The sequence below is a fragment of the Hydra vulgaris genome, chromosome 10 (genome assembly GCF_038396675.1).
Source record: "Hydra vulgaris chromosome 10, alternate assembly HydraT2T_AEP".
NCBI classification, from domain to species: Eukaryota; Metazoa; Cnidaria; class Hydrozoa; order Anthoathecata; family Hydridae; genus Hydra; species Hydra vulgaris.
The window spans coordinates 18,813,808-18,829,270 of record NC_088929.1 but is presented as its reverse complement, the minus strand read 5'-3'; the positions used below and the strand labels follow the sequence as shown (position 1 = coordinate 18,829,270).

Genomic DNA, 15,463 nt, shown 5'->3' with positions numbered 1-15,463 from the left:
TAAAAAACACTTAATACTTTCTGAAGAAGTTGACATATTGCATGCAATGTTCAGCGAATCAACACAGCAAATTATATCCCTTGCTAAATTACAAATAAGCTTGTTTCCAATTATTGTAAAAATTTTGAAAATGCATTTAGTCAATCCTGCCATAGTTAAAAACTTGTTTTGATTATTAGTAATAATGATGTAGCATTATTTCGTATCAAATAAAAGAAAAAATTATAATGCCAATTCAAAAAAATATTTTCATTTGTCGATATAAAACCCCAGTAAAGACGTAAAATTTGACAGTTTTTTTACGACCATCTCTCTTTATCAATAACGTTAATGGCTAATAATCTCTAGTTTTAGTTAAAACATATTTTTTTTTTTTTAAATCCATAACACCATTTAAGACGTGACAATTAAGTTTTTAAGGGTAATAATATAAAAATAGCTTTCAATATTTTTAACAACGTTTTGGATTTCTTCAACTTTTTGTTTTCAAATAAATTTAATAACAACTAAGATAAAAACATCTTTGAATATAATCGATGAATATTGCGCTCATAAATAGTTTAAAAAATAAACAAAAATTTGTAAAGCAGTATTACATATAATGAAAAGAAATATTTTTAAGAAAGATTATAAAAAAGTATTACAGTAAACAATTTACAAAAACAAATTTGTAATTTAAAAGTCGTGGCGGTAAAACACGATATAATGGAAAGAAAATATAAATGATTATACAACTTCATAAAATATTAAAAGTATTGACTGTTATTTTACATTACAAATCAGAAAAGAATAAAAACAAATAATAATAATAATAATAATAATAATAACAATAACAATAATAATAATAACAATAATAACAATAATAGTAGTAATAATAAAAAGAATAATAAACAAATGGTTTACAAATGATGGTTCAAGTCTTTCTAAAAAATTATAACCATGCTAAATTGATTTCAAATATATTTTTAATTGTGCTACGCAATAACGACCTTACGCCAAAAGAGTATGAAATTGTCTTTCCTTTAAAAAGGAATAAATCACCTGGCTTCGATGACGTTTTTAGTAATATAGCTATTTCAAACAAAAATAAAATTTGCAGACGTATGATTCATTTTATAAATTGTTCAACAAATAAAAAGATTTTCCCTAAAACACTAAAAAAGACCTAAAGTCTCCCTAAAGCTGACCGAAGTCTATTACATAAAGCACTAAAGTTGACCGAAGTATATTACATAAAAATCAACAAAAAATAAGAGTATAAACTTCCCTTCATTCTGCTTTGCACGGATCCAGCATTACTTACGCACATTAGTGGTATCTCCTCAGTCAAGCTACAAAATTGGTGTATAGAAATTGGAATTGAGCCCAGAAAATTCATTTTTTCTTGTACAATGGATGGAATATGTAAGATCAGTTTTTCAAGTTTAAGATGGAATCGTATTCTAATGTCTATAATTATAGATCTCCATTCTACCTTCTTTAAAGTAACTGAAGAATGAACAGTATATGATTACCAATAAAACGAATAAAATTATTTATGATAATTTTGTTTAAAAAAATATTGTACTAGACTAGCAAGGTCTTAGAAACAGATGACCATAGTATGATTTTAAAAAATTAGTAAGGAAACAAAGGTGCAAATATTACCGATAGCCTATAAAGTATAACCTAACTTTTTTTAAATTTTTAACTGCTGGAGAGCAGTTTTTACTTCCAAATTAGGATCACTTTTTCAAAAATCAGTATCGATGATTTAAACAAAGTTTCTAATATTTATGAGTCAATTTTATTTGCAAACAACACTATTTTGTCCTATTCCCATAGTGGTATAAAAATGATATTTAAAACAGCCAATAAAGAAATCTTAAAAGTAAGTGAATAGAGAGCGACACGGTAACGGAAACTGCGGTATTAACGCAACCACCGCGATAATTACCAGGGGAATGTTTAAAAAATTACGGTAATACCGTATACCTATTCTTTGTTCAAACCATGCAGAAATAACTTCATATTGATGATTGAGTCATATTTCTTGTGTCTCAACTATTGTATTTAACACTTGCTATTGTTACCGCGTCACAATATGATTGAACCACGAACAGTTTTAATTTATGAATTAATAAAAATAGAAATAAACTCAAGATTTTTATATATGAGTTATTATTCGGATGTGGTTTACTGGTTGGTAAAACTTGATTTATTGAAAGGGATAGGAAAAAACTAGAGTGGGATAAGGTGGAGATGGTAACAAACTTGATGAGAATGGGGTGGAGATGAAGAAATTTATAAGGAGGGGGGTGGGGGTGGGGGATGACATCAGGGCAGGGAGGGTTTCTGTCACCGTGTCATTCTCTATAAGTATATGGTTTAATACAAATAAACTGTCGCTAAACTAACAAAAACTAATTTTTTTTCTGTCTTCATCAAAAAGATAAAATTTGGTTAAAGCTTCTAAATGTTAGGATTGGACAACATAAAAAAAGAACACTCGATGATGTTTTCTAGACCTTCTCTTTGTGAAAAACGTGAATAAAAAAAATCATATATATTTGATTTAAATTTCTAAAAATATTGGCAAATGGCAAATTTTGACTTACTAAAACAAATGACAAATTTGAAAAATCATGTCCCTCAGATGATCAATAAAAAACGTTAAAATACTGCGCTTCCTGTCTTGAAAAAGATTACAGGTTATCAATAGTTTTTAAAAAGTTTTTACTCCTAGTACTCAAGTAATGGTTAGATGACAAATAGCTTCTAAATGACAAACCCCATTAACAACGCTTTTCATCTAGCAGGTTTTTTTGCTCATTTAAAGAAAGTCAAACTTGTTTCTACTTGAAACTCTATAAGAAATATATATATATTTATATATATATATATATATATATATATATATATATATATATATATATATATATATATATATATATATATATATATATTATTGTTTTGATTATGTAATAATAATCAACTTTTTCGATTTGAGAGTGATCAATATAAAGTGAAATAATCACAAAATAGATCAATAAATAAATAAATAAAAAAGGAAGATGAAAAAAAAACAACTTTTTTACGGTACTTAAAGTACGGCATGAAACATTAAGTACCGTAAAAAAGTTGTTTTTTTTCATCTTACTTTTATATATATATATATATATATATATATATATATATATATATATATAAATATATATATCGAGTTAATCAAAATATTTGACTGGTTTGAGACTAACAAATTATCTTACTTTTATATATATATATATATATATATATATATATATATATATATATATATATATATATATATATATATATATATATATATATATATATATATATATATATATATATATATATATATATATATATATATATATATTTAGGAGTGATTAAAACACATCAAAATCCTTAACCGATGTATAAACTGTGCCTATAGCTATATCTGTTGATGTATGTACACTCCGCTGCGTCTTAGACTGCATCAATTAATGCTTTCACGCTCCACTGCGCCTATGAAGGAAAATATTTTAGAAAAACGTTTGAAAGACAGATTTGTTATTTGAAATAAAAATCACCTATATTTGATTAAATACTAAATTAGGTATTGTCATTAATTACACAATACTAAAGAAATACTAAAAAAAAGGTAGATAAAGGAACCAATTTGGTAGTTAAGCGCCAAACCCAAAATGCGCCTATACAACAAAAGTAAAAAAAAGAATTTATATTTAAAATTGATTTATGCCGTGTTTCTTTTGTTTCTTTTGTTTGTTTCTTAAATGGTAAATTAAAGGAATTCGACGCCCAAAGAAGTTGGTTCAAATAATGGCAGATAAAAGTATGTGCATAATTGAAGACGACAAAACATATTGCAAAGCGGATTTTTCACATCTTTCTGATCAACAATTTTACTATGAGAATAAAGATAAACTAGTCGATGGTCAATTTGAAATATTCGACGAGAAAAATTTGCATTCATGCTCCTTTTGTGCCAAGCAATGTGTAGCTGTGGTATGCAGACCTCTTGTTTTGCCACTAAGAAGACCTTTACTGCGGATCTCTACATAAAAGAATACCTCCAAAAAAGACTTTTTCTATTTATAAAAAAGCACAAATTCTGATGTCTCTTTTGGCCAGATATTGCTGCTTTTCACTATTCTTAAAAGTTCAACAGTGATGCAAAGATAATAATGTAAAAATTGTTACTAAAGATGCGAATCCTCCAAATCATTCTGAAGAGCGCAAGATTAAAGGTTTTTGGCCAATAGTTAAAGGAGTTATTTGTAAGATAGGTGGAGTGACAAAAAATCAAAAGGATAAATCGGCAAAATGATGGTATCAATCCGCTATAAAATTTGATCTCTTACTAAACAGCTATCAAGCCCCTTAAAATCAAGTTGAAACCCTAATTGATGTAAACACATTTAAAAAAAAAAAAAAATTGAAATAAAAAAGATTTATGGTTTTAAAAAAATCTCAATTTAAAGTATTTTTCCGTGTCCACCCGATAAGCTCACTAGATAGCAATTACTTTTACTTTGTTTGGTATAGCAGCTTTTGTGAAATATTTTCAAAATTTGCGTCCAATTATCTCATTTCAACATTCGTGGTATAGACTGGTTTGGTGCTATTTAAATTACAATTCTAATTATTTTTTTTGCGCGTGGCTATTTTCATTGAACTTTTATACGCTATTTAAAATTTTGATTTAATTAAATGCTCTGCAGATCTTTTTCGTTTTGTTTATTAACTGAGTTTAGTGCTTCGTAACTTATGAACGATATGTTCGATATAAAAACGATATGTTCGATAGTTTGAAATAGTTAAAAAAAGTTAGTTCGAAAACGAAAATTTTATAAATCGGTTGTAAGTAAAAAAAGAATATAATTGGTAGATTTTAGAACACTGCACAGTGGGCAAGAATTCACTTTTATTAGACAAAAATAATAATTTGTCATATAAAAAAGGTTTAAGAACCATTTATTTTTGCACTGTTTACTAATTTGAGGGTTGCGCTCTCAATGGTGACTTTAATTTTGGGTTGCTATGGATACCTTAACTGCTTAGTAATTACATATTTTATTACCCTTAACAAATATAAACTGGAAAAAGTAATAACTTTATCTGATTATTCGCATAATTACCACATTGAGTATTTTTATACTACAAATGTAGTGGTATGGATTTTTTATTTGGTTGATAGTGACATCTGAAATGCCTGGCAAAAGTTCATTTTGCATAGTTACTAGCTTAAGGAACTTTTCTTAAAACATCAATGTTATAAACTATTAATGTGTCTGATTTAAAATTATTTTATGCATTTAAGAAATTTAGCACACTCCTAATTACTAATTTTAAGTAATTTTATACAGTTCCAGGGCTTTATTTTATATTTCATGAAACTACTACATAATCCATATAAAAAGGAACCTAAAACTTAAACCTTTTTGTGTATATATTAATATGAAAATTTTGATTTAAAATTATTTTTCGAACCAAAACTCATATATTCTGATAATTGTAAAACAGCTTTAGCTTCTTTTTCTTTACCATCTTGGCGCAAACTACAACCTGATGCATACAATAGTTCCTTAGATGAATATGATGCAACTGATGGTGTCAATCTTCTTTTCTTTGTTTTACTACTTAAAGCATCAAAATTCACCTGGGGCCTCCCAGCTTGCACACTTATGTTGGGCCAACGTATGTAAATACATCGTCAACGTCGGCTTTATTCTCCGATGCAAATTCAACGTTGATCCAATGTTAGTTTTATCGTAGTTGAATTAATGAAAACCTTAATAGAACATAGTTAAAAATAGTTAAGAAAATTACGTTGGTCCAACGTATAGAAAAATATTTCAAAAGTTGGTTGTTTTTCCAATCTAAACCTAACGTTGATCCAACGTATAAGGATCAACGTTGATCCAATGTATAAGGATCAACGTTGATCCAATGTATATGGATAAACGTTGACCAAATGTGTATAACTCTACATTGACCCAAGGTATATGGATTAACGTTGATTCAATGTTTATAACCCAACGTTAATCCAATGTGTTTAGTTTAAATTTGAATTATTTACATTGGATCAACGTTGATTCATATACATTGGAATAACTTTGGATTATATACAGTGGATCGACGTTGTGTTTGCTTCGAGAAAAGTCAGACTACAAATATATATTTGTATAACTTATTAAAATTATTTTTAATTCAAATATTTTAGTTGATTATGGAAATATATTTTGTTTATATATTTTTTCTTACATAACGAAATATTAAGCCACAAGCAAAACAAAAATGAATAATGACTGTTTAATCAGATGCGTCATTAATTTATCATAATTATAACCAAACGTCTTCAGCAATGATTTACAATAAATACAATTGTAAATGTGTTTAAATATATAATATGTAATGTGTTTATTATGCATACTAAAATATAAAACATATAAATTTAATTCCTAAAAAAATGATGTAAAACGTTGTGCAAACGTAAAATATAACATTATATCAACTTAACTTTTCGCCAACGTAAAATACCAAGTTGTGCCAACGTAAAATACAATGTTCAATCAACGTTAAACATTACACAATGCCGACTTAAAATATAAAGTTGGGCCAACGTTATTTTTTGGTTATTGGCGACGTCGCAACTGTAACTAAAATGATAAAAATAACAACGTTGGCGATCGATGTTGGGCCAACACAACACAACAACATTGTTCTGACGTTTTATCAACGTATGTGTGCTAGCCGGATACTACAGTTGGATAAGAGCAGAGTTTTTTTTATCAATGGAAGCAGTTAGTAGAATTTTCTTATTATCAATTTCAAATTGAATTGATATTGGTTCATATTGTAGCCATATTTGTTATTCTCTTCAAAACAAATTTCAGAGTTTTTGCATATATACTTTTATCAAAAGATGCTTTATGAAACTAGACAAATTATTATTTGTTAAGTTAAGTTCATGCTATTTACAACTGTATCCAAAGTATTGGGATTAGCGAAGTTCAAGTTTTCATGTATTATATATGAACAAATATCATATTTTTCTTGGTTTAACTATATAAAAATATGAATTTCATTTACAAAATTTAATAAGTAGGTATTTTAAGATGTATACATGTTAAAACAAATTTGTAACACTAATCTAGTCTTGCTCAGACCCAATTATTACATATTCATTTAGAATAAAATACAATTAATGTTTTCGCCACATAAAATCGGATACTTATAAAGTAACTTTAACTTATAAAAATCATTATTAGAGACCAGGCGGACATCCGCAGATCATAAACCAAATTTATATTGATAATATACATATTGAACAATGTATTTCAAGTCTCAAATTACTACACCGCTTTGGACCGCAAAAGTATTCAACTATATAAGTAAAATTTTAACTAAAAAAAGTACCTAAAGTACACCGTCATTTAAAATTTTATTTGACATAACTTACGTGCAAAATAGTGCTGTAGTAGCTCATTTGAAAGATAATACTTGATTTTATTAAATTATGCAATGAAAGAGAGGCTTTAAAATTAACATCTATTCCATGTTTATTAGTAACACAAAAAGTATTATCAAATTAAAAAAAAAAAATTAGAAAATTTTTTAAAAAAAACAACCTTTTATTCTACAGCTTAGAAGCATACGTCACAATAATTATACATACGTCACAATAATTATACAAAAATATATACATTTTATAAAAGCTGAATGTTTAAGCTATAAAATGGTATACAATAGTGTATTTTTATTACTTATGTTCACCCACCTGGCCCACTGTACTCAGTAGGAAATCAAAAAATTATTTCTACTTTTGGTAGATGTGCTTTTTTTTGAAGATTAATTTGTAAGATCAAAATTTTGCAGATCTAACTGTGACAAGGTTTTAATAATCTATTATTGACATTTATGAATGCAAATGTTTAAGTAATCAATTAGAATAATCGAATAATCCTTTACTTGAAAAAACCCGATTCATCCTGGTTTAAAATATCCCACTGCTATTTTTTAGAGGTTTTTAGTTATTTATTTAACCAGCAGGTTCACATGGAATAGAAATCGTTGAAAAAGAATTAAAAACCGCATCTTTATAAATATATATATATATATATATATATATATATATATATATATATATATATATATATATATATATATATATATATATATATATATATATATATATATATATATATATATATATATATATATATATATATATATATATATATATATATGTATATATATATATATATTTTAAACTTTGAACTTTTAAAAAACGAGGGAGTTCTAAACTTTATGCAGCCGTAGCGCAGTGGTCAGCGTGCCAACCTAAGAAGCTGGAGATCAGTGGTTTAACGCCACCTCTGGGTAAGTTTTATAACATCGGTAAAGAAGAAGGCGTGAACTTCCTTTCAAATGCTCTTCCGTGGTGCTCTCTGATAATTCCGTTAGAACTTCTAGGGGCACCTAAAATAAAATTAAAAAAAAAAAAAAACTTTCAAGAGTCAAATATATTTTGATAAAACCTTAAACTTAAATTATAATTTAATTGGATTCAAGATAAAGATTTTCTTTAAGGACTTTTAGGGTATTTTTTAAGGATATTTCTGTATCTGTGCTCTAATCGCCGTAATTTTTAGCAAAATAATGCCATTTTTAGCGAATATAAGAGCAATAACATTTGCAATCTCCACTGACACATAAAACATAGTTAAATCTCCTATACCAAAATCAGAAGAATGAAATGCCACAAAAGTATTTTAAATATTAATTATTTGCTACAAAAAAAGATATTGTATTTCTTCAATATAAATATATTCTTGAAAAATCCTCGTAAGATCTCGTTGAACCATATTGAACAACCATAGCTTTTGGTTTTTCACCGTGAAAAAACGAACGTTTTTCTAAGAAAAAACAAAACTTTCCAGAGTGTCGTTTAAGTTTTATCCACTATTTCAGATGATTGTTTTGATATGACACCAAAAGAGATCTTCTGCTTATCGAAATACTCTTTGAGATGAAACCTGTTTATGTGAAACTTCCATCTAAGTGAAATCTTCTTTGCGAGTAAATAATGGAAACATATTTTTAAGTGGAGCATTTTAAGTTTCATCCCAAAATTCAGCAGCTAAATCAAACAAAAGTGAACCAGTTATTAACTTTTAAATTAAAAATAATTTAAAAAGCAATGAAGTACCTTCTTTAAACTTCCTTAGGGTTTTAATACATTCCAAAGATATTTAATTGGAGAATAATGTGTCATTTTGTCCAATGATTTTAAAACTTAGGGTTTTACAGTTTGGTCAATTGAAACCACCACCAGTATAGCCAATCCCGAAAAAAGCTTTTTTTTCAAAAAAATTCCCTTCTTATTTGTATCAGTAAAGAGAACAATAATTTTACTTTTTTTTAAAGGTGTTCATAAATATGATATTCAGGTGGTGGAATTTATTTTGATAACACAGGTCAGCAAAATTAAATTTTTTTTCTCATCGGAAACAAAAATAAGCTTTTCTAAATATGTTTGATGCGGAATCCAAATCTGATTACAGTTTTGTTTTAAGCACGTTTAGTTTTTAAATTATTTACATTTTCGTGTACTATGAAAATGGAGTTTTAGATATATCACATTTTATGCTAACCATTTATTTGAGAAAAGTAACATATACATTAAGGTGGGCTGACAGACAAAAATTGTTAAAAATTGCCTTCTAATACCTTTAAATGAATTTTATATAATAAAACAACACTAGATCTTAAAAAAATTTAGAATAAAAAAATATTTTTTGGTTGGCCCCAACAACCTTTGTTATTTATAACAAATATGTTAACTATAACATATAAATTTTTTCTTCTTTTTATTGTGGTTACAACCATCTCTAAACTCTTTAACTCTGAAACACGAACCTTGACGAACAAGCTCATTGCGCGGAGAAACGAGTTGAGCATGGCAATACCAGAGACATGGTGGGAATTGAAAATTTGTTGTCCCACCATAAAATGCACCATACACTAAATTAATACAACACAATGAGCTGCAAACAAATAGTTTACATGAAAGCGAGCTTTCTCTTTCAAATTCCTTGTACAAGAAATGCTCCTAGATTTGAGACTCAACAAAAGTTCCCACCTTCAATTTTGCTGCACTAACTTTTGAAAATTTTGTAAAAAGGTACTGGAATTTTTGTCAATTAACTTTATCCATTGCTTTAACAATACTCCTTATTAAACCAAGTTTTATGCGGAGAGATGGTAGAAAGATCTTTTGCGGATCAACTAAAGGTACATACTGGATAGTGCTTGTTCCTGGGATATATGTAGACCTAAGCGCCCATTCATGTTTGCTATAGTGTTTTGTTGTTGAACAACTGTCCTACAGTCAAATTAAATAACAATATTTTGTAAATCCTGCATATATACCCGTTAACATCACCTATAACCTTAGGATCTTCGCAGATGTGCCATTGATGACTATTTTATGCGATTGCCGTAAATAGTATATCCCCATTTCATAAGTCTCTTTTAGATGCACATAATGGGCAATAAGAATAGATGGCTAGACAATTACATTATGCATAATTACTGCTTCAGGCTTCTATGCGACGAATCGATGAAGAGACGCCAGTCAGATGCCGCATTCGTCTGAGATTCTGTGAATAGTCGAATCATGACAATAACAGAGAGGCCCATCTACTGTAAAATATGTTACGAAGTTAACATTCCCCTTTCGGTAGTGACTGGTACGAACTTTTTTGACAAGAAAGTTGTTTTTCTGCAGTCTCGAGGCAAGAAGTCTAAATGTCATAAGCTGTTCTCAGAGATTCCAGGTAGCAAATATACGTGTTGCCAGACATACAATAACAGTTTGAAATAATAATAAAAAGAACATGTCAACCTATAAAATACAAATACAAAAAATTGTTGAAAAATGTAGTACTTTGCCTATATAATAATGGTAAATCTATTTGTTTACATATATGCTTTTATTATTTTAAAACTTCACGTTAAGCATAAAAAAAAAAAAAAAAGGAAAATCCAGTTAAAATGGTATATATGCAAAAACTGGATGAAAGATTATGATGGTACTTTTACCCAAACTATAACATTTGCAAATAAAGAAAAAGCCGTATAATACAAGTTTATGCCGAAATATAAATCAGTTTATGCGAAAATATAAATTAAATTTGCGGAAATATCAATTTAAAAAATGCGGAAATATCAATTCAAAAAATGCGGAAATATAAATTAAAACAAAAAAATCAAATTAAGAAAATATAAATAAGAAAAAATTAAATTAAAATACGAAATTAAAAAAAAACAACCTATAATTTATTAAATTAACATAACTTCATATTTATATTTTTTTAAATTTAACTTATATTTCCGCATAAACCTGTAATATAATTCATTTTTAACAAAAAATTTACATGCTACAAAAAATCTGGTTACAGTTTTGAAATCAGCGTCAAGAATTGTATCCAGACAACCCAAAATTATCTCTGATAAAAATTCGTGTAACTTTCTCAATCTATTTCGTAACTAACAGACATGGATTATCAACATTTATAATTTTGCATTTGTGCACGACATCTTTTATCAAACTGTTATTTTCCAAAGGGGTGCACTTAAAAAATTAAAAAGGCTCATCGGCATCGACCTTGGTAACCATCGGCTGATGCCGATTGTTTTGAAAAATGAGTTTTTTTTTAATTTTGTGTTTCTATATTGTATAAAAAAATATCCCACACCCAGATCAAGGGTGCCACAAGTCAAAAATTATGGATACTGAGTTATGAATGTCATTTGATAGTATGTAATGTGTTGTACATGTGACAAAATACCACAAGTCTGAAACGAATGTTTACAAAATGACAGATACAAATGGCACTCTTAGTTAGAAAAAATATTAAAAACTTAAAACTTCAACCCTGATTTTCTCAGTTTGACACTTTTTGACTTGTGGCACCCTTGATCTGGGTGTTCGATACAATTATTATATTTTTTTATACAATATAGAAACACAAAATTAAAAACACTGATTTTTTTATTAAAATTTACAATGAAATAAATCGTGTTAATAAATTAGAGAACTGGAGCAAGCAGAAGACATAAACTGTCTTATCATCGAGCCCCATTTACATTGAAAAAATCGTCAGTTTATATACAAAAAAGAAAAGTAGCTAAGTACATAATAAGAATTTTACACATGTTAGTTACAATATAAATATTAATATAACATAAATATTAGTGTTGGAATAAAACTCAATATATCAAAGATTAACAACAATATAGAAGTATAAAAGTTTTTTAACAAAAAAAAAAAAAAAGTTAAATAAAAATAAAACTGCAACAAAAGAGAAGTTGTGTCAATAACTATTTTTTTAGATAATTTATATTATTTTTGTATTTATTTTAAAAAAGATATTTCAAATCAAAGTCATTTTGTAATAAGAGACTTTTAGATTCTTTCCTGAATTGTTCCAAAGAGATGTTTTGAATATTCTTTTTTTTTTGTAATAAATTTTGAAAAGTGTTTCCATAGAAACGGTCCACGGTATTGGATTTGGTTAGAACTTAGTTTTAAATTAGTTTTTGGTACAATAAAGTTGTTAATTGAAAAATTAGGAGGATACTTGTGCGAGATTTCACTAAAGTAAGACTGAAATACAATAGGAGAAAGCCCATGTTTTATTTTAAACATGAATTGTAGAACTTGGTGTATATTAAGTTTATAGATACTTAGGGCACTAAGCCTCCTTCAAAGAGGTTCGCAATGAAAAGTTCTGTGTGCACCAAATACAATCCTCCATGCGTATTTTTGCTTACTATAAATTTTTTTAAATTTACTATAATTAGTACTACCCCATACAATATTACAGTAAGAGATAAAACTATGAATAAATGAAAAGTATATTTTTTTCAAGGAAGCAGTTTTAAGATATTGTTTAGTTTTATATAATATGGAAAAATTTATTGAGATTTTATTTTCTATGTATTTATATGTGGTTTCCATGACAAATTTTCATCTAGTATTACTCCTAAAAAATTAATGATTGGTTCCCTTTTAATAAATGTTTTATTGATTAAAAGATTAGGTAATATTAGAGGAACATCATCACGTTTACTAGGTTTGAAGAACAAAATAAATTTAGTTTTTTCTACATTTAACGAAAGCCTATTACTTATAAACCACTCGTTTATTTTTAATAGTTCTTCATTAAATATATTAAAAAGAACTTTTATGTTTTTGTTGGAATAAAAAAGATTGTAGTCGTCTGCAAACAATATAACATTTAAAATATTTGATGCTAAGTACAAATCATTTATATACAATAAAAATATTAACGGTCCTAAGATTGAACCTTGGGGCACACCACATGTAATGTGTTTTTCTTTTTCAATTTTTTAATAAATAATACATTGTGACCTGTTCGCCAGGTAATCTTCAAACCAAAATAAGTTTTTATTTCTTACTTTATAGAGTTCCAGTTTTTTTATAAGTATCTTATGGTTAACAGTGTCAAAGTCTTTTGACAGATCAATAAAAACTCCTAAGGTAAAATAGTCATTATTGAATGCATCTGATACATGATTAATCAGTTTGATTACCGCATAGTTAGTTGAATTATCTTTTTTAAACCCAAATTGTTTACTGTACAGCAAACTGTTTAACATCAAATAGTTATAAAGTCTGTTGTACATAATTCGTTCCAATAACTTTGAGAAGCAAGGTAAGACGGAAATAGGTGTGAAATAATGACGGTTCAATGATATCGAAAACTGACTTTTATTACTTTTAAGACTATTAAGGTGGAGGCCTATGAAAAACTTTTTTCAAGCATCAAAGTTATATTAACTACAAAACTAAGCAGTTGTTAAAAATAATTATGAAACTAAACATAAAATCAAAAAAATATATAAAAAAGTGCCTCGCTTGCCTCGAAATTTTATTAAAAAATTTTAAAAAAACGAAAACTTCAAAACACAATTTCTCAAAAATGACAATAAATCAAAATTCCAAATTTGGTATGGTAGTTCTACATATGTATAAAATTCATTTGTCATAGGGTTTTTAAATTTGCCTCCCTAGTTCAGATTATATTGACTTTTAAACATGAATATATATTTTTATAAAAAAACTCTGACAGATAAAACCAAATTGTAGCGCCCCAAAATAAGAAATTTTAAAAATCTTATGACAAATGAATTCTTTATGTATGAAGAACATATCCTGAAAATTTCAGCTTAATTGCTGAATTTAAACTGGAGATATCATGTTTTAAAATTAAAAAAAAAACTAAAAATCTCAAAATGAGAATAATCAAGTCAAAAATTGAAAACCAAAATTTATGTCTATAAACACTCCTTAAAAGCTACCAGAGCTATATGAATCTGTTTTTTCAGTATCTAAGTATCCCTTATGAAGAGGTCTAAGTTTTTTTCTTTGCTTTTTGCATATTGAAGTTGATTTACGACTCTTGTTTACAATTCTTTTTTGGTCCTTTAAACCAGTTTTGGAATAGTCACTGATCCTAACAATCCGAAGTAACTTAAAACAGATTTTACACCATCTCCTTCATCATTATAATGAACTATTGCAGAGTTTATACAAAGTTCAAATGTTCTTCTACTTACAATAATATTTTTAGGTCAACGAGTCCATAAAATTGAATGAAATGCTTCATTTGAATTTTGGGTTCAACCATGTAAACATTTTCTAAGCAAATTGTCATCAGATAAATCTTTAAAAATAGGTTTTATTATATTATGAATAAAGATAGGTAAGTTAATTTTGTTAGTGTGAGTATTTGTAACTTTAAGCTTGTCTAATTACCACTTGCACCAGAAATATTTATCCCTAGGACACATAGAATGACGAATGGTATTATCACTGAAATTTGTGCTGTGCCACAAAACTGCTCCTACTGCTTTTTTCATTGCACAAATGTTGTTAGTTTTATTTCTAATTGCAATACCATAATAATTCTGCATTGAGTTAATTGCACTATTAGTCAAGTTTCTTTTTCCGTGTAGGGGTTTCTCTGTTCCTTTATACTTCTGAATGATTTTTCGCAAGCGTGTACCAAGTCGCTTCTGCACATGCCCAATGCATTCTAATTTTATTGGTTGAATATTATAATTTTTGTATAGATTAAATTATTCTACTTCTTTAAAAGAGGAAGTATCACCATCCCCTAGGTATTCATGATAAATCAAATTATATTTTTCAACTGATCGAGAAAAGATTTCCGATGCACCATCTGCTTCCATTGCACCAGATGACTTTATATGGTTAATGTGACATGTGTGATCTGCTTTCCGTAAAAAATTTTGCTTGTTGCTTTTTCCAGAAGACATTCCAATTATACACAACTACAACTTGTTTGATTTAAATCAAGAGTTGAAAGATTCATAAATAATGATTTTATACCACATCCAA

At 27.4% G+C, this 15,463-nt stretch overlaps 1 protein-coding gene across 2 annotated transcripts in view; it reads right to left on the bottom strand.

Annotated features, from left to right (window-relative positions):
* Positions 1-8,298: 8,298 nt before the first annotated feature.
* LOC100205919 (MIF4G domain-containing protein B) overlaps positions 8,299-15,463 on the bottom strand; it is a 32,597-nt gene continuing 25,432 nt past the window's right edge. The window contains exon 3 of one of the 2 annotated variants that reach the window (XM_065807404.1): positions 8,299-8,490. In XM_065807404.1, coding sequence (XP_065663476.1) covers positions 8,368-8,490 — 123 coding nt within the window. In that variant the 3' untranslated portion in view covers positions 8,299-8,367. The remainder of the gene's footprint in view (positions 8,491-15,463) is intronic. The other variant, XM_065807403.1, reaches the window with a different exon arrangement.